Here is a 16,818-nt window from a genome sequence, read left to right as displayed (position 1 = left end):
ACACTGAGGGGCTGGAGCAGGTCTAGAGAAAAACAAGAAAGGTAATGAATGGCCTTGAACACAACGGCCCCAGGGGCTGCTGCGGGCACCGAGCTCGGGACGCAGCCCCCAGCGCCTGGAAGCTTCTCCGACCGCGCTCGGAGCCTCAGCGGCGAGGGGCTGGGGCAGCCCACTCCCGCCGCGGGGGACGCCGCGGCCCCTCCCCGCGCAGTGGCGCAGCCGCCGCGGCCCCTGCCGCAGCGGTTTCCCCCCCTCCCTGCGCGGGGAATGGGCCGGCCCGGCCCCGCCCCTGCCCCGGAAGGCCTCGGCGCGGCCCGGAGGAGGCGGGCGGCGGCGGCAGGAAGGAGGGGGCCGGGCCCTGGCGGCAGCAGCCGGAGGCGGAGCCGGAGTGTCCTTACCGCTGGCGCGGCCGCCGCCGGGCAGCGCGGAGCGCGGCGCGGATCGCGGGCCCGCTGGCCTGGGCGCGGGCGGCAGGATGCTGCTGTTCGTGGAGGTGAGGCGGAGCAGGGCCGGGCCGGGCCGGGCTGGGCCTTGCCGGGCCATGTGGCGGGGAGGCCGCGCACGCTGCTCCGCTCCGCCGGCCGCGCCGGGGGGAGGGGACGGGGCTGACACAGCAAATCCGGGGGCGGCGGCCGCGGGCCCGGCGGGTGGCGGTGGGGGGGGCTCGGCGCTCGGAACGGCTCCGCCGGCGCCGCCAGCTCGGCGTGGGGGCGGCGCGGGGCGGGTGAAAGGCACAGCGGTGACCTTCCGGGGGAGCCGCCGCTCCGCGGCCTGGCGTGAAGGTTACGCGCGGCGGGGGCCCGGGGGCCGCTGGAGCCGCCGCGTCAGCCTCGGGCCACGGCGGCCAAGGCGCAGAGGGCCTCTTGCGCCCGGGAAGGCGGCGGGGAGCGGAGCGGCACCGGCGGGGCAGGCGCGGCCCTCGGTAGCGCACGGGAGCCCCGCGGGTCTGCGCGCCGGCGCCTGGGCCTGGGCGCGCTGGGAGCAGCGCAGCTGCACGGGCACGGGGGTGGGCATGGAGCGCTTGGGGCTGGCGGGAGCGGAGGGGAATTTACGGGAGCGGAGAGAAAGGGCTCGGCTGGAGCCGTGCAGCCGCTGCTGGCTGCGGGCTGCTGGGGGACCGCGTGGGGGCTCGGGGCCCGGCTGCGCCTCGTCTCCAGGCACGGCGGCCACCGAGGGGGGGCGCGGGGTGTTGCTGCTTCCCTCCCTGTGCCGCACGGCCGCTTCCCGCGGCGGGAGGCCCGGGGGAGGTAGCGGCTTGGTCCGGGTGCGGGTCCGCAGCCGCTGCCCGTGCGTGGCTTGTTCGCGGCGCTTCACGGGATTCGGTGGAGCGGTTCCAGCGCTGGCTGGACAAAGGCAGGCAGCTGCGCTGCTCCTCCAAACTCTGCGGTACGTTTTGCTCAGAAAGCAAACAGCTGCTGGCCTGGGGAAGGAGTCGCAGAGCCGCAGGGTGGTAGGGGTTGGAAGGGACCTCTGAAGATCATCGAGTGCAGTTCCCGTCCCTCCCCCCCCGCCCTTGCCGAAGCAAGGTCCCCTAGGAACACATCCAGATAGATCTCGAAGGAGACTCCCCAGGCTCTCTGGGCAGCCTCAGTGAGCGAAGGCCAAGGCATGTGGGTGTTGTGCTGGGGTCCAGTGTGGAGGTGCTGCTCTTTGCTGTGGCTCTTAGCTTATCTCAAAATGAAAGGGTCTGGGCACTACCTTCTCCAGGCAGCTTTCCCTGTGCTCCCCTGAGCGTTGCTTGGCTTGCACTGGAAGACAGAAGAAAAGCTTTCATGAGCACAGAGGGGACAGGTTCTTAGCAATTTGGTTTTCCCTCCTGTAGCCTGAAAGAGGAACTGCTCAGGGTGCTTGGAGCTGCAGCCAGCCCCATCCGTGGTGACCCCCTCCAGGGTGCGAGGCAGGTTCTGGAAGTCGCAGCAGTGACCTGGAATGGTTGTGTTGTGGATGGAGCTCAGGCTGCTTGAAGAGACCTGGAGCCGACGAGGAGCCTGTGAAGGCAGGCAGCAGGCTCTGGGAGCTCAGAGAGTGCTGTTCCAGAGCAGAATGGGCTGACCTGGGTAGCTCTGTTTGGGTTTTCTCTCCCACTGCCAGTTAGTTTCTGTGATCTTCGTTGAGGACGATCTGGACTCTCTGCAGATGCTTTTCCCCTGCCAGGACAGGGGCCTGGAACTCTTGCCCAGGGGCTCTGGAATGCTGTGGTCAAGCTGCTTGGAAGCAAAGTGCAGCTTTTACCCTGGGATCTTTGGGGCTGCCTGACAGAGGAGGTGCAGAGCTGTGCTGTGGGAGAAGTGCTGCAGCTTCCAGGAGGCTGAGCTGACCTGCTTGATGGTTTGGCCATAACTGAGGTATGCCCATGGTGGTTGTGAGTTGCTTCCATCACAGCAGCAGTGCTGGAATTCTGCTGCCCTTCAGTATCTGTCAGCTCAGCTCCTGCTGCTCTCAGGGAGCATTTTGCCTGCACTGGAGCTCAGTGCAGGTCCTGTTCCTCACTCAGGGCCTGGGCCAGGCTGCTGCTAGCAGGTGGTGCTGAAGGTGCTTTGAGAGTGCTGCTAAATGCACCTGAGAAGTGTCACTGCTGCTGGCTTGCTGAGCTTGCTCTGGCCCTCAGGCCACATGTTCTCGAGCCAATATGTTGGTGATTGATGGTGGAAGTTGCACCCTGGGCCCTTCAGGTGAGGGAAGTGCTGCCCTGGCTGCTGCCAGCAACGTTTCCTAGCTGGAAAACCAGGCCCATGGGATGCACTGAGTGTTGCTGCCTGCTTCCCTCCTGGCCAGACCCTACAACTGTCCCTGCTCACCCAGAAGGGAGGGACACATTGGCACAGGTCAAGGTGGTGTCATTGTCACTGAGGGGTGAAGGAGACAGCCCTGGTCCTGGGGTGCTCACACTGACTGGTGCCAGGAGCCTCTGCACAGTGCTAGGAGCTCCTGTGGCCATTGATGTGTCCTGAGAATGGCCGCTGGGGCCCTCAGAGCAGAGCTGCTGTGGGCTGCTGCCCTGTGCTCGGTCCCAGAGCAGCTCTGCCTGCTGCTTTGGGGCTGCCCCCAGCCTGCTCTCTTGTTTTGTTTTCCTTTCCCAGCCTGGAGGAGCTCTGAGGAGGGGGCAGGCAGCTCCTGGCTGGTGCCTGAGCCTGCTGCAGGTGGAGGTTTCCCTTCCTCTCCTATCTCCAGGCCAGCACAAGGTTCTTTTTGCCAACCTCCCATAGGTTTGCTGACCTCCAGGTTTTGTTTATTCTCTCTGCTCACACTTCCCCTTCTGGAAAATGTTTGGATTCTCCCCTCACAAGTTTTTAGTGGCTTCTCTTCTAGATTTTTCCCTTAGATTCCCTTCCAGAGACTCTGGGAAAGCTGTCACAGGCTGAGAGTTCAGATTTTGGGCACAGGCTGAATTGAGTTACTGCTGAAATAGAATCCTTGGGAAGGAGCTGAGCACTTTCATCTGGGTTGGCTTAATTTGAGCTGTAAAATGGAGTTTAGGCTGTTCCAGTAAGGCAAATGCTCCCTGCTGTCCTGTCGGACTGGGCTGGATGCTTCCATAGGCAGTGCTGAGGGACTGCTGGAGGAAAATCTTTGCTGCACGTTTGCAGAGAGCAGCAGAGTGTGGGGGGAGCTGTGCCGGGGTTGAGGGAGGGGGGGGAGGAGGAGGACAACAGCTTCGTCAGCTGGCGCCTGCCAGAGACTGCTCCTAACCTTTGTCACTCTGTAAAGCTTTAACCTCAGCATGAAAGTTCCCGACAGCAGCTGGGAGGTCTGTCCTGAGCCAGCCCCGGGGGCTCAGTGCAGCCTCACTCAGATGAGCAGGAGCTGTGCTTTGGCCTCTTCAGAAGAGCTGCTCGAGTGAGCCCTCCTGCAGGGCAGCTCCCTGCAGCTTCAGGGATCCATGGAATGGCTTTGGAAGGGTCGTTAGAGGTCCCAGCTTGGGTTTGACCCAGCTCCAAGCAAAGGTCTGGCAGGAGGTACCCCAGGGGAGCAGTGAGGCACTGAGCAATGGAGCAGAGCACTCGTGGCAAGAACCAGGCAGGTTGCTCAAGGCCTCATCCAGCCTGGCCTTGAACACCCCCTGGGGAGGGGACATCCACAGCCTCCCTGTTGCTGAGTTTGGGCTTGTCCTTGCTGCAGACAGCTTTGGGGCTGGATGTGACCTTGGCTGAGGAATTATCTCTAAAGCTCCTGCAACTGCTTCCTTATCCTTTTTGCTTTGTTTGAGGCCTGGTAGCAGCCACTCCTTAATTTCAGCCTCCAGGAGGCTGGCCTCTGGAGCAGGTCACAGATACACAAATAAGGAAGTTTGATAGCAGCTGGAATTGGTGGCCTTTGCCTTTAAAATCCAAGCACCTTGTGAGTGAAGTGGACATTAGGCAGTGCTGGAGGGAGCCTGCTTGGAAGAGACTCTCTTAGCTCTTTCTGGGTGCTTAGGAGCTCTGGGCAGGGGAATTTTAGCAACAGCAAAGTTTGCTTGTCTGCACGGAAGGATTTAGTTGGGGCTGCTCAGCCTAGAGCAAAGAAGGCTCCAAGGAGAGCTTAGAGCAGCCTTCCAGTAGCTGAAGGGCCTCCAGGATTGCTGGGGAGGACCTTGGGACAAGGGCTGGGAGTGCCAGGATGAGGGACAAAGGCTTTGAGCTGGGAAAGGGGAGAGTGAGGGTAGAGATGAAGAAATTGTTGAGAGTGAGGGGACACTGGCACAGGCTGCATAGGGAAGTTGTGGCTGCCCTCTCCCTGGAGGTGTCCCATGCCAGGCTGGATGAGGCCTTGAGCACCCTGGGCTGGTGGAGATGTCCCTGCCCGTGGCAGGAGGTTGGCACTGGGTGGTATTCAAAGTCCCTTCCAAGGCATTCCCTGGATCTGTGCAGCAGAAGCCATTACAGTGCCCCTCCTCTGTGCTGCTGTTGGGCTCCTCCAAAGGAGCTTCTGAGCAGCTCTAAGGAAGGGACCCTGGGGGCCACCATCCTCTGCTGCAGGATTGTTTGCTGCTGCCAGATTCCACGCTGGGATCCATCCTGCAGTTTCTTCTCCTCCTCCTCCTCCTCCTCCGTATTTACCTTCTCTATGATTATGGTCCTCTTGCCCAGTCTCCAAGGGGGATGCTCCCCAGCTGCCAGCAGGCCCTGAGGGTTTCTCTGCTTATCTTGGCACTTCACAAACTCTGCTCTCTTGGTTCCCAGTTGAAGGAGCAGTTGTTGGTGTGAGCTGTAGGTGAGGTCGTGTGGAAGTTGGGTGGATCCCAGGTAAGTGCCCCCAGGGAGAGCCGAGGCCGTGCGTGGTGAGCAGAGATGTCACTGCTTCAGAAAGTCATTAGCTTCTTGTCCTTGAAACGTGTTTTTTTACCTTCCTTTCTAGGAAGGGGTCTGGAGAAGGGAAAAGTTCCCTTTGTGGTGAAAAGGGCCTGGAGCATTATGGCAGCCAAGCCTTTAAAAGCTTAGGAGGTCCCTGACGGCTAAGCCACGTCCCCGGCGTGCGGTCGGATGTCAATACAGAGAGGGTGAAGGCAACACTTCTCATGGAGGTAGAAATGAAATACTTGGAAAGCAACCAAGGATTTTCCTCTTTAATTCATGAAAAAAAAAAAATCACATAGGTGCTTAATAGCTTGGGTAGAGACTGGAGATGTGCATCCTGATAGCCAATCACTAAATTCACCTCTGCTGTCTGGCTTTCAGCCTCCTGCGCGGCCCTGGGCTGGCTCTGGCTGACTGCTGCCTGCTGCTCTCTCCAGCAGGTGACATCCAAAGGTGCTGGCCTGAACCCCAACGCAAAGGTCTGGCAGGAGGTACCCCAGGGGAGCAGTGAGGCACCGACCAATGGAGCAGAGCACTCGTGGCAAGAACCAGCAGCAGCACAAGGGGCTCACAGCGAGGGTGAGGCGCTGGGGGGGCTCGGAGGGGCTGTGGTGGGGTGGGACAGAGGCTGCCCTGCAGGAGTCAGTAGTAAGCAACCTGCTGTACTCGAGGCTGTTGGTGCTGACCCAGCAATAGGTGTTAAATGAAGGTGAAAAAGCAGTTAGCATAGGGCAGCTTTGGCTGAGGAGGTGAGGAAGGTGTCCAGAGCTGTGCCAGGACAGCGTCCAGCAGCTGGCAGGCTGCAGGGCCCAGTGATGACTCAGTAACGCGCTCGGAGGGCAGCGAGGTGCTGAGAGTGCAGAGGTGTCCACCACTGCTGCCCCCTGGCACACCTGACCCCGTGAACGGGAAGATAAGGTCTGAGGGCCCCCTGCAGTCCTGCTGCATCAGTGAGATAGCATCAGAGAGACCTCAGAGCTCGTCTGCTCCAACCTCTCCACCACGCCCAGGGACCCCTCTCAGCTAGACCCAGCTGCTCAAGGCCTTGTGCAGCCTGGCTTTGAACACCCCCAGACAGGAGGCAGCCACAGCCTCCCTGGGCAGCCTGTGCCAGGCTCTCACCACTCTCCTACTACAGAACTTCTTCCTCAGCTCCAGCCTAACCCTGCTCTGCCTCCGCTCCAAACCATTCCCCCTTGGCCTGTCTAAGCCATCTTCATTCCAAGTCCCTCTGCAGCCTTCCTGCAGGATCCCTTCAGGCAGCTCTGAGGTCCCCTTGGAGCCTTCCTCCTCTGCAGACTGCACACTCCCAGCTCCCTCAGCCTTGTCCCCGCTAGATGCTGAAGGGCTAAGAAGCAGACCAGGTCCAGGCATTTCAGCTGCAGCTTTGCTGGGTGCTTGCTGTTGGCAGCCAACATCCTCCAGTGGCAAATGCCCTGAGCCTGTGCTGGGTTTGTGCTGCTGTGCCCCTGGCAGGCAGTGCAGAGGCTCCAGAGGACGGCTGCAAGCAGTATGCAGTGATGTATGGCCCAGCCTGTGAGGCCCCCAGGAACGGCTCAGGAGCTGAGGAAGCCTCTGCAAATGGAATTGTCCTGGCAGCTGAAGACCTTGGATACCAAATCTATGAAGTGTCTGGTGAGTGTCCAGCTCAGGGTCTCGGTGTCTGTGGTCCTCTGCTGTGATTGTGTCCTGGGAAGGACCTGTGAGAGGCTCTGTTCAGTGCAGGTCCAAGGCAGCCACAGCTCTTGGCTGATGAGGTGGAAGTTGTGGGGTCCAAGCCCCCCTTGGGGAGGTGTGGTGTGGCCTGCAGGGTGTCTGAGCCTTGCCCAGAAGGGTTCCTTCTGTTCTGCCCACTGAAACCTCCTCTGCAGTGAGAGGCTGAGGTCTGATGCTGAGTGTGGTCACTTCCAGGTGAAGGCAGCTCCGCAGTGTCCACAGAAGACATCAGAGAATGCTTGAGGAAGCAACTTGAGTTCTGCTTCTCCCGGTACAGTAGAGGCAATTCAACCCTCTGGGGACTCTTCAGTGCAGTTCCAGTCAGATTTTCCCTTTTGGGGGCTTTATTTCTGCTGTCACCTTCATAAACAGCAGCTGGGGAGGGGTTGGTTGTGGTGTGAAACCAGGCTTGGGATGTGCCCTGTGGGTACCCTTCAGTGCCCTCAGTTCTGTCCATGCCTTTGCCCTCCACTGAGCCCCAAGTTTGACTTCTGTGCTTCATGGCTTTGAGGTTTGGGGGGGTCACTGAGTTGTGTATTGGCAGCAGAGGCTTCTCTGGCCAGGTCCTCTCTGCACCCTAACCTGCAGAGCACTCTGGTTTGATTTAGGTGTTTGAGTTCTCTCCTGGTTTGTGTGAGCCTGCTGGACTGTGCCAGGGCCTGGGCTGCTAACTCTGAATGTCTCAGCCTCAGCTGTGGAGAAGGGTCAGGATTTAATCAGCTTTTGTCTTCTCAGGGAGAACCTTTCAAAGGATCTCTACCTGATGTCTCAGATGGACAGTGACCAGTTTGTGCCCATTTGGACAATTGCTAACATGGAAGGCATTAAGAAGCTGACAACTGACATGGATCTGATTCTGGAAGTGCTGAGATGTAAGTCTGAGCTATTTTGGTGTCTGGATCCACGAAACAAAGAATCCTTCCTTCAGTCTCTGAGCTGCTTAGGCCATGTTCTGCTGAGCTTCAGAGGTCACAGAGTGGTTTGGGTTGGAAGGGACCTTTAAAGCTCCTCCAGTCCAACCCCCTGCAGTCAGCAGGGACAGCCCCAACTAGAGCAGGTTGCTCAGAGCCCCAAACACCCTGACCTGGGATGGTTCCAGGGATGGGGCAGCTCCCAGCTCCCTGGGTAGCCTGGGCCAGGCTCTCTCCATCCTCACTGTCTTCCTTGGCCATAGTCTAAGCCTCCTCTGCTTTGGTCTACCCCCAGCACCCCTTGTCCAGTCACAACAGGCCCTGCCAGAAAGTCCATCCCCAGCTCTCCCACCAGCCCCATCAAGTAGAGGGGGGAAGGTGGAGAACTTAACAGCAGTGAAGGTTTTGTTCTGGGAGCAGAGCTGATGCAGTTTGGTTTCTCGGGCAGAGCTCTTCAGAGGTTGGCTGCTGGAGGTTGCTGCTCTGCCCTGCACAGTGTCCAGTGCTAAACCAACTTTTATACTTGGATTTCAGCTTCTCCTATGGTACAAGTGGATGAGAGAGGGGAGAAAGTGAGACCAAACCACAAGAGATGCATCATCATCCTCCGTGAGATCCCTGAAACCACTCCCATAGAGGTGAGCACAGCAGGGCAGGGGCTGGAAGGGACCTCCAGAGATCACCCACTCCAAACCCCTGCCTGGGCAGATCACACAGGAGCACATCCAAGGGGGTTGGAAACTCCAGAGGATGAAACTCCACAACCCTTGGGCAGCCTGCTCCAGGCCTCCAGCACCCTCACACCAAAGAACTTTCTCCTCCTGTTCTTGTGGCACCTCCACTGCTCCAGCTGGCACCTGGTGCTCCTTGTCCTGGCCCTGGACATCCCTGAGCAGAGTCTGACTCCATCCCTGCACATCTTATCAGCAGCAAGCCCCAGCTCCCTCAGCCTGCCCCCACAGGAAGGTGTTCTGCTGCCTGCAGCTGCTTTGTGGCTCTGGGCTGGACTCTCTCAAGCAGTTCCCTGAGGTCCTTCTTGAACTTCCCATCAGCCCAGCTTGCTCAAGGCCTCATCCAGCCTGGCCTTGAACACCTCCAGGAGCCACATCCTCTCTGGGCAACCTGTGCCTGTATCTCCCCAGCCTCACTGTCAGGAATTTCTCCCTGAACACACCGAGGCTAATTCGGTGCCTGGCGGAGGGGGCGAGAGGAGCTCCCTGGGCAGAGGAGAAGTGCAGCTGAGGAGCTGCAGCCCATAAACTTTCCTGGTTTAGTGTTCAGTTTACAGGTTAGAGCTTGATGCCCTTAAGTGCCTGATTTCTTCTCCTGCAGGAGGTGAAGGCTCTGTTTAAGAATGAGAACTGCCCCAAGGTGATCAGCTGTGAGTTTGCTCACAACAACAACTGGTACGTCACATTCCAGTCGGACACGGACGCGCAGCAGGTAAGGCTGCACAGCTCCCCAGCTCAGCACCTCCCAGCAGTGGTTCTGCTCTCTGCCCCCTGCAGCTAACCAGAGCTGCTTTGCTGAGCCCTCTCTGCTGTTGCAGGAGGTGGTTTGCATGTTCTGGTTAACGGAGGTGAGAGATGCAGGCTCAGAATTCCTTCCTTTGCCTCCTGGCTCGGTGCTCTCCAGCCACGACTGGCATCCAGGGGCCTGAATTTCAATCACAGAATCACTCTGGTTGGAAAAGATCTTCAAGATCACAGAGTCCAACCTCTGACTCTGCCAGCGCCACTTTACACCATAGCCTTGAGCACCATATCCAGATGCCAGGGCTAGCAGCTCAGCCTCTGCTGGTCTGTGAGAACCTTCTGGGCACAGAAATTCTTCCATGTCCGATCTTAAGCTTCCCTGGCATAACCTGGTGCCGTTTCCTTTTGTCCTACCTGGTGCCGTTTCCTTTTGTCCTACCTGGTGCCGTTTCCTTTTGTCCTACCTGGTGCCGTTTCCTTTTGTCCTACCAGTTGTAACTTGTGAGAGGAGACCAACACCCACCTCCTTCCAGCCTCCTTTCATGGAGCTGTAGAGAGCCAGAAGGCCTCCCCTCAGCCTCCTCTTCTTCAGTCTGCACAGCCCCAGCTCTTCATAAGGCTTCTTCTCAGGACCCTTCCCCAGCTTTCTTGCCCTTTTCTGCACCTGCTCCTGCCCCCCAGTGTCCTGTTTGGGTTGAGGAGCCCAAACCCTGTGCTGCTGTTATTGATGATGCTGTTGAAGGGTTCCTGATTTGAGCACATTGCTGCCTGCTCTGGGAAGTGCTGTAATGGCCTCCAGCAGTCATGAACCAGTGCAGCTTTATCAGGATGCTCTAATATTAATCTCTCTCTTCTTCTTTTTTTGTCTCTGCAGGCATTTAAGTACTTAAGGGAGGAAGTGAAAACTTTTCAGGGCAAGCCAGTAATGGTGAGACTGCTTCGTGTGAGGGTTCTGTCTGATGGGATTCTCTGTGGCCTCTCTCTCTGCACTCAGGGCAGGCTGCAGCGAGGAGCTGGCAGTGGGATGGTTCCTAGCACTTGCTCTGTAGGCTCTTAACGTGAGCAAGGTCACAGAATCAGAGTTGCTTTAGTTGCAAAAGGCCTCCCAAGATCATCCAGCCCAGGCAGCAACCCAATGCTCCCATGGCCACAGGGTTCTTGAGTGCCCCCAGGGATGGGGACTCCACCACCTCCCTGGGCAGCCTGTGCCAGGATTTCACCACTCTCCCACTGAAGAACTTCCTCAGCTCCAGCCTAACCCTGCTCTGCCTCAGCTCCAAACCATTCCCCCTTGGCCTGTCTCAGCCACCTTCATGCCAAGTGCCCCTGCAGCCTTCCTGCAGCCTCTCCTCAGGCCCTGCCAGGCAGCTTTTATTTCCCAGCAGCGATCTCTTCCCTTCCTCTCTTCCCTTCTGTTACTTCAAGAAGACTTTCATTTCTGCTTCCCCCTTGCCCCCAGCTGATGCCTGTGGTGTGATTTCTTCTCTTTCAGGCCAGGATAAAAGCCATCAACACCTTTTTTGCTAAGAATGGTTACCGGGTGGTGGATTCCAGTGTCTACCCTCAGCCAGTGCAGACCCAAGCGCCGTTTGCCTCCCCTCTCTTCATGCAGCCTGTATATAGCCCTCAGCAGTACTCCATTTACAGCATTGTGCCTCAGACCTGGTCTCCAAATCCTGCACCTTACTTTGAAACACCACTGGTGAGTCACAGCTGATGAAAGAGGGAAGGGAGAGCAGCCCAGAGCCTCAGGGCTTTGCTTGGTCAGGAGGCTCTCGCTGTGGGGATGTGGAATGGCTCAGGTTGGAAGGGGGCTTGGGGCAGGACCTCTCCCTCTCATCCAGCCTCCTGAAGCTGCAGCCCTTCCCCTCCCAGCTGAGACCCTCCTTGGGCTGTTGTCTGTTGCAGGCTCCCTTCCCCAACGGTGGCTTTGTGAATGGCTTCAGCTCCCCAGGCTCCTACAAAGCCAACGCTGCTGCCCTCAGCCTCGGGCGCCCCTTCCACAGGACCCGGTAAGCTGTCCCTGCCCTGCTGTTGGGCCTGGAGCCTCCCTGGCACTTGTGCCATGCTGCAGCCCTTCTGCTGCCACTGGGCTGCTGCTGTTGATGGTGTCTGAGGTTTCTCAGCTTGATTTCTAAGGACATCAGTCTGGCAGCTTAAGGACTTAGAGCACAGGGGAGAGCAAAGGTAGCTCCTTAAAAAGCCTCAGTTTCTGCAGGCAAAAGCCTTCCTCTGGAGGTGATGCTCCTAATGTTTGTTACACACAGATTACAAACTGGTGTAGCACAAGTGTAAGCTCCTCCTGGTGTGTGATTAGCCCTGCAGAGTGTGCAGCTGACTGCTGGACGCTAAAACTGCCTGATGCTGAGGCTGCTCCTGGGATCTGTTTGCTTTAGCCTCATCTTTACTTACATCTGAGCTCAGTCCTCACACTTAGAGATGCTGAGGAGGAGGAAACAGCTTAGAATTTGCTGGAACAGTTACTCTGTGTAAACACAATGGAGTAGTAACCTGTTGATGTGGGTAGAAGTTGGTTACTTGCAGTCTCCTAGGGGCTGGGAGCAGCGGAGTTGCTTTGGGTATGGTTTGAGAAATCAGCTCCAGTGCCAGGAGTGGGTTGTGAGGAGCTTTGGGTTGGTGGCTGTTGGCAGGAGGTGAATTCAGGGTTTGATCTGGGGTGGTTCAGCAGAGCCTTGGTGCAGGCTGTGAGTGGAGCTGCTGAGGTGGCTCTGCTCGGGTCCCCTCGGGAGGGTGGATGCTGACACTGCACAGGTGAGCAGCTTGCAGTGCCCTGCAGGTCACATCTGTGGAGTTCTTCTGCTTGTGGCAGGACTTCAGTTTGGGGCCCTCAGCCTGGGCTCAGCGTGTGCAGGGGCTGCAGCTCTGTCTGGGTTGGGTTCTCTCTGCTGCCATGGCTGTGCTGCAGCAGCTGTGAGGCTGCAGCTGTGCCTCAGGATTGCTCTGCACGATCTCGAGGGTGGCCCAGTGATGATCAAGTATCGCGCTACGAGAGAACAGGTCCTGCAGCCCCTGGTCTGGGCAGCCTGCACCTCTGCTCCTTCCCTCTGCTCTCTCACATCTCCTCTTCTTTCCTCTCCTCTCTGCTCTGTTTTCCCTTCATTTCCTTCCTTGTCTCTTCTGCTTTGCTCTTCTGCCCAGATCAGACTGTGGCCTTCTCGGTGATGGGCAAGATTATGAGATCTGAGGGCTGAACCCTGGCTTCAGGAGCACACTGAGAGTTAACTCTCCTGCTCCTCCTCCTCCTCCTCTCTAGTCTTTGCTGATGAAAAACTTCACCTTAGTGAGGCCTTAAAACTGGTCCTTAGTGCTTGTTGAACTGCAGAAGAGCTCATTTGGAGAGGCTTATCCCTCTCTGCCTCTGGGTTCTGGCCTGGCTCATTACCCTTGGTTTGTTTTGTCATGCAGCAGCTCATAGCCAAGGATTGGCTTTATTTATCTCTCAGTAACTAAACGTTTGTTTAAGCCTCTCTTATTTACTTTGCCTGCATTTGTTGCAACACCCTTGCGGGAAAGGAAGGTTGAGTTGTTGTGAGAGGGAGTCCTCAGTGCCAGTGTTGGTTAAACTCCCATCTGTCTGGCCCTCTGAGAGGTAACTTGGAGTGGCTTTGGTGCAGCAGTTTTGATCTGAGCAGTCAGAGCTGTCAAGAGGAGGCCTTTGGTCTGCACTGGGCTCGCTCAGCTCTCTCTGCCCCGCAGGGTGAAGCCTCACTTCCGATCCTCCAGCAGCTCAGAGCACGCTGGGGAAGGCACAGCTGCTGCCAGCACCATGCCAGGGGGGGATGGACCACCCAACAGAGCCAGCTCCAGGAGTTTTGTCGTGGAGAGACACAGCAGCACGTTAGCTGGGCACCAAGACCAAAGCTATGCCCAGAAGGATTCTCCTACCGGCCAGATGGAGCAGAATGGAGACTATGGCCTTGGCAGGGGCAGGTAAGGAGCTGAGTCTGCTGCTTGCTGTAACACAGCAGTGCAGCTGGCACAGGGTGTTGGAGGCTCTGAGGATCACCAGCCAGCAGCACAGTGCCCTCTGTGCAGGGCAGGAGGAGTGTCCTCAGTGCCTGTTTTTGCCTCTGCAGGAGGAATCTGTTCCGAGGCCGCCGGAGACGCGAGGATGAGAGAGCTTCAGTGAGTGCCTCTGCCCTGCCTGAGGGCAGGCTCTGAGCTTGGCTTCTGCTGAGGGAGGGGCAAAGTCCTTCAGTTCCTGGGCTGCATTCTGGGGTTTCAGTCTTCTAGCACAGAGGACTTCAGGGGGACCTTAGAGCTGCCTGACAGTGCCTGAAGGGATCCTGCAGGAAGGCTGCAGAGGGACTTGGCGTGAGGTTGTTGGAGACAGGGCAAGGGGGAATGGTTTGGAGCTGAGGCAGAGCAGTGTGAGAGTGGAGCTGGGGAAGAAGTTCTGCAGCAGGAGAGTGGTGAGACTGTCCAGAGAGGCTGTGGCTGCCTCCTGGTTGGGGGTGTCCAAGGCCAGGCTGGATGAGGCCTTGAGCAGGTGAGAGGTGTCCCTGGGCATGGTGGGAGGTTGGAGTGGATGAGCTCTGAGGTCCCTTCCGAGCTGAGCCCTGCTGTGATTAATTCCCTGACACTCTGTTTTCAGCCCAGGGCTCCTGGCTTCATTAACAGCTGTTTCCCTTCTCTAGAGACCTCAGCCTTCAGCAGAAACAAAGACTCAGACACCAAAGTTTGACTTGCTAGCATCAAATTTCCCACCTTTGCCTGGCAGCACAGCAAAGATACCAGGAGAGCCTGTGCTGGAGAGCAGGATGTCAGACATTGTGAAAGGAGTCTGCAAAGAGAAGGTACCAGCACACTTCATGTGCTCCCTTCTCCTTGCTCTGAGTGCTCCTGCTCTGGCAGGGGGCTTGGATGATCTCTGGAGGTCCCTTCCAAGCCAGCCCATTCCGTGGATCTGTGGTGTACTGAGGACCAATTTAAGCCCTGCTGTGATCTTTGTTTTGCAACTTTCTGTGCAGGAAAGTAAAGATTTGGTGCCCAGCTGCCCAGGTCCTGCTCAGGAGGAACAGGTTCACAGCCCTGGCCCACAGCCTGTGCCCAGTGCCAGCTCACCAAGCCAGCCTGAAGCTGTGGTCTTAAGGTATGGAGATGGCCTGAGGCAGACTCTGGCAGTTGTGTCCAAGCAAAGCCCCCAGCTGGTGGCCAGGCTCTGGTTCCTCCTCTGTCTGGGAGGCTTTCCCTAGAGGCCACTAGATGGAAGTGCCAAGTGGTGGTGGTGGCTGAGCCACTCTGCTCTGCTGTGGCTTCAGAGAGAGCAAAACCTCTCCGAGGTGGCTTGCTGGGTCGGGTTCGTTGTGACTTGTCCTTGGTTTGACAGCACGGCCCAGGCAGAGAGCAAAGCAGAGGAAGTGGCTCCTCAGAAGGACGTCCCCAGCCATGCTGCCCCTCCAGTGTCTGCCTCTCCTGTCAGCACTGCAAAGCCTCCAAGGACAAATCTCCCTTCACCTCCAGGCAGTGCAAGCACAGCACCTGCCGTGGTGGTGCAGGTAGGGCCAGGGCAGAGAGGGTGGGGGTAGGGCATGGGGAGCCTGCTCTTGGCTGTGCTGATGGCTGCAGAGTCACAGATTGCATCGGGCTGGACCCTCAGAGGTCCTCTTGTCCACACCGTGCAGGCAGCAGGGACACCTCCTGCTGCAGCAGGCTGCCCAGGGCCACAGCAAGGCTGAGCTTGGGTGTCTGCAGAGACAGGGCCTCAGCTACAGCCCTGGGCAACCTGCTCAGCATCTCCCCACCCTCAGTGTGCCAGAACCTCCTGCTGATGTCCAACCTTAATCTCCCCTGCCCCCTTCTCAAACCCCTGCCCCTGCCCAAGAGCTTCTCCTGGGCACTTTGCCAGAGCTCTGGAGCCATCTCTGGCTGCGTTCCTGCCGTTGGTGCCTTGGATGGTCTGGAGGGGCACAGTGTGGCCAGGTGGCACTGAGAAGCTGGCCCTGCCCCCGGCAGGGAGGTTGGAGCAGATGAGCTGCAGGGTCCTTGTGCCCCTCTGCCCGTGCTGTGTAACCTCTGCTGCTCTCCCCTGCTCCCACAGGAGCCTCGCAAGCTGAGCTACGCCGAAGTTTGCCAGAAGCCCCCAAAGGAACCTCCTGCAGTTCCTGTCCAGCCCCTGAGGGAGCACCGAGCCAACATCGTCCCCCCTGCCAAAGCCGAGGAGAGCAGCAGCAGCCCCGAGAAGGCTCCCGAGAGGGCTGCAGAGAGGGTGGAAGGTCGAGGGAAGGATCCCTCTGGGTTCCGAGGGCCTCCCCGAGGAGCTGCTGGGAAAATCAGGGACCAGAGACGGCAGTTTGGCCGCAGGGCATCGCCTCAGGGAGCGCCTCGACGCCTGGGCAAGGAGCAGTTCGTGCCCCCACGGTCACCAAAGTAACCCTTGGCCTGCCAATTGTCCTCTTGGTTAATTGGAGCTGTGAACTAGTTTCAAGCAGCAAAGGAGACTGTGAGAAGAACAGATCTGTGCAGGGGAAAGCAGCGTGGTTGATGTGCCGTGGAGGAGCAGCGTTGGAGAGAGGGGTCCCAAAATTCACCCGTAGAAGTGATTTGCAGAGATGCTGGAGGAGGATTCCAATCAGTATAAATACAAAGAATCTCATTTTTTTGTAATTTTTTTCCCCCCCCCCTTCTATTTTTGGTTTTTAATTTGCAGAAGGTTTTTTGGTTTTCCCTCCCCTTGCTTTGGAATCAGCTTTTGGGGCTGTGTTGGGACAAAAGGAAAGGACTGAGCAGCGAACCTGTGCCTCGGTGTGGGAGGAAGAGGCTGAGAAGATTATTTGCTGAGGAATGAGGATTTCTGTACAATTAGAACTCTTCTTTTTTTTTTTTTTTTTCCTTTTCTTTTTGGTGTTTTTTTAACCTATTTAACAGTTGGCTGGTGGCTGAGGTCTGCCACTGGTGGCTTTGCTTTTGCAGAGCGCAGCTGAGGTGCTTGGGCAGTGTGAGTGGAGTGAGTGCAGCCAGAGCTGTTGGCAGGACTTAGCTGACTGGTGAGAAACTGAATGTACTGCTGTGGGAAGCTGTGTCCCAGCTTCCAGTACAGGCTCTTGACCTTACTCATGACTTAATTCAGCAAACTCTGGAAGCTGGTAACCTTTACAGGACACTGGACTGTAGCTCAGAGCACCTGGACAGCAGAAATGATCTTCTCGATGCCGTTGGGAGGAGGCAGAAGGAGCACATCAAAGTGTTTAGTTTGCCCTTCTCCTCACCTCCTTTCGAGGGCAACCTCCCAGGCTGGGTGGGGTTGTTTTCTGGCTTGTTACCTTCTCTCATCTCTTGATTACAGATTTCTGTGCGTTTATCCTGGCAATGCTTCCCTGAGGCAGGCCCAGTGGCAGGGCTGGTTGGTGGCTACACTGTGCTGGGTGTTAGCGTCAGAAGCAGAGCCTGGAGGTGCAGCTGCAGGAGTGGATTTGTGCC

The 16,818-nt window shown here is 57.6% G+C and overlaps 1 protein-coding gene across 6 annotated transcripts; it reads left to right on the top strand.

The window, feature by feature from the left end:
- Nucleotides 1-384: 384 nt before the first annotated feature.
- Nucleotides 385-15,859, top strand: LARP4 (La ribonucleoprotein 4). Of its 6 annotated transcripts, XM_064141526.1 has the most exons (17): nt 479-493; nt 5,338-5,503; nt 5,714-5,855; nt 6,753-6,911; nt 7,188-7,263; nt 7,728-7,864; nt 8,438-8,541; nt 9,236-9,346; nt 10,253-10,306; nt 10,871-11,080; nt 11,287-11,390; nt 13,096-13,329; nt 13,476-13,524; nt 14,037-14,195; nt 14,370-14,491; nt 14,729-14,897; nt 15,440-15,859. In XM_064141526.1, the coding sequence occupies exons 2-17, from the start codon at nt 5,498-5,500 to the stop codon at nt 15,770-15,772; spliced, it is 2,169 nt and encodes a 722-aa protein (XP_063997596.1). In that variant the 5' UTR covers nt 479-493; nt 5,338-5,497; the 3' UTR covers nt 15,773-15,859. The 6 variants fall into 6 exon arrangements, with proteins under 6 accessions (XP_063997599.1, XP_063997595.1, XP_063997598.1 ...); XM_064141525.1 differs by lacking the exon at nt 5,338-5,503 and having other exon boundaries at nt 396-493; nt 5,717-5,855; XM_064141524.1 differs by lacking the exon at nt 5,338-5,503 and having other exon boundaries at nt 400-493.
- Nucleotides 15,860-16,818: the final 959 nt, after the last annotated feature.

Source organism: Pogoniulus pusillus, unplaced genomic scaffold, assembly GCF_015220805.1.
Source record: "Pogoniulus pusillus isolate bPogPus1 unplaced genomic scaffold, bPogPus1.pri scaffold_58_arrow_ctg1, whole genome shotgun sequence".
Lineage (NCBI taxonomy): Eukaryota > Metazoa > Chordata > Aves > Piciformes > Lybiidae > Pogoniulus > Pogoniulus pusillus.
This window is presented reverse-complemented; position numbering and strand designations above follow the sequence as displayed.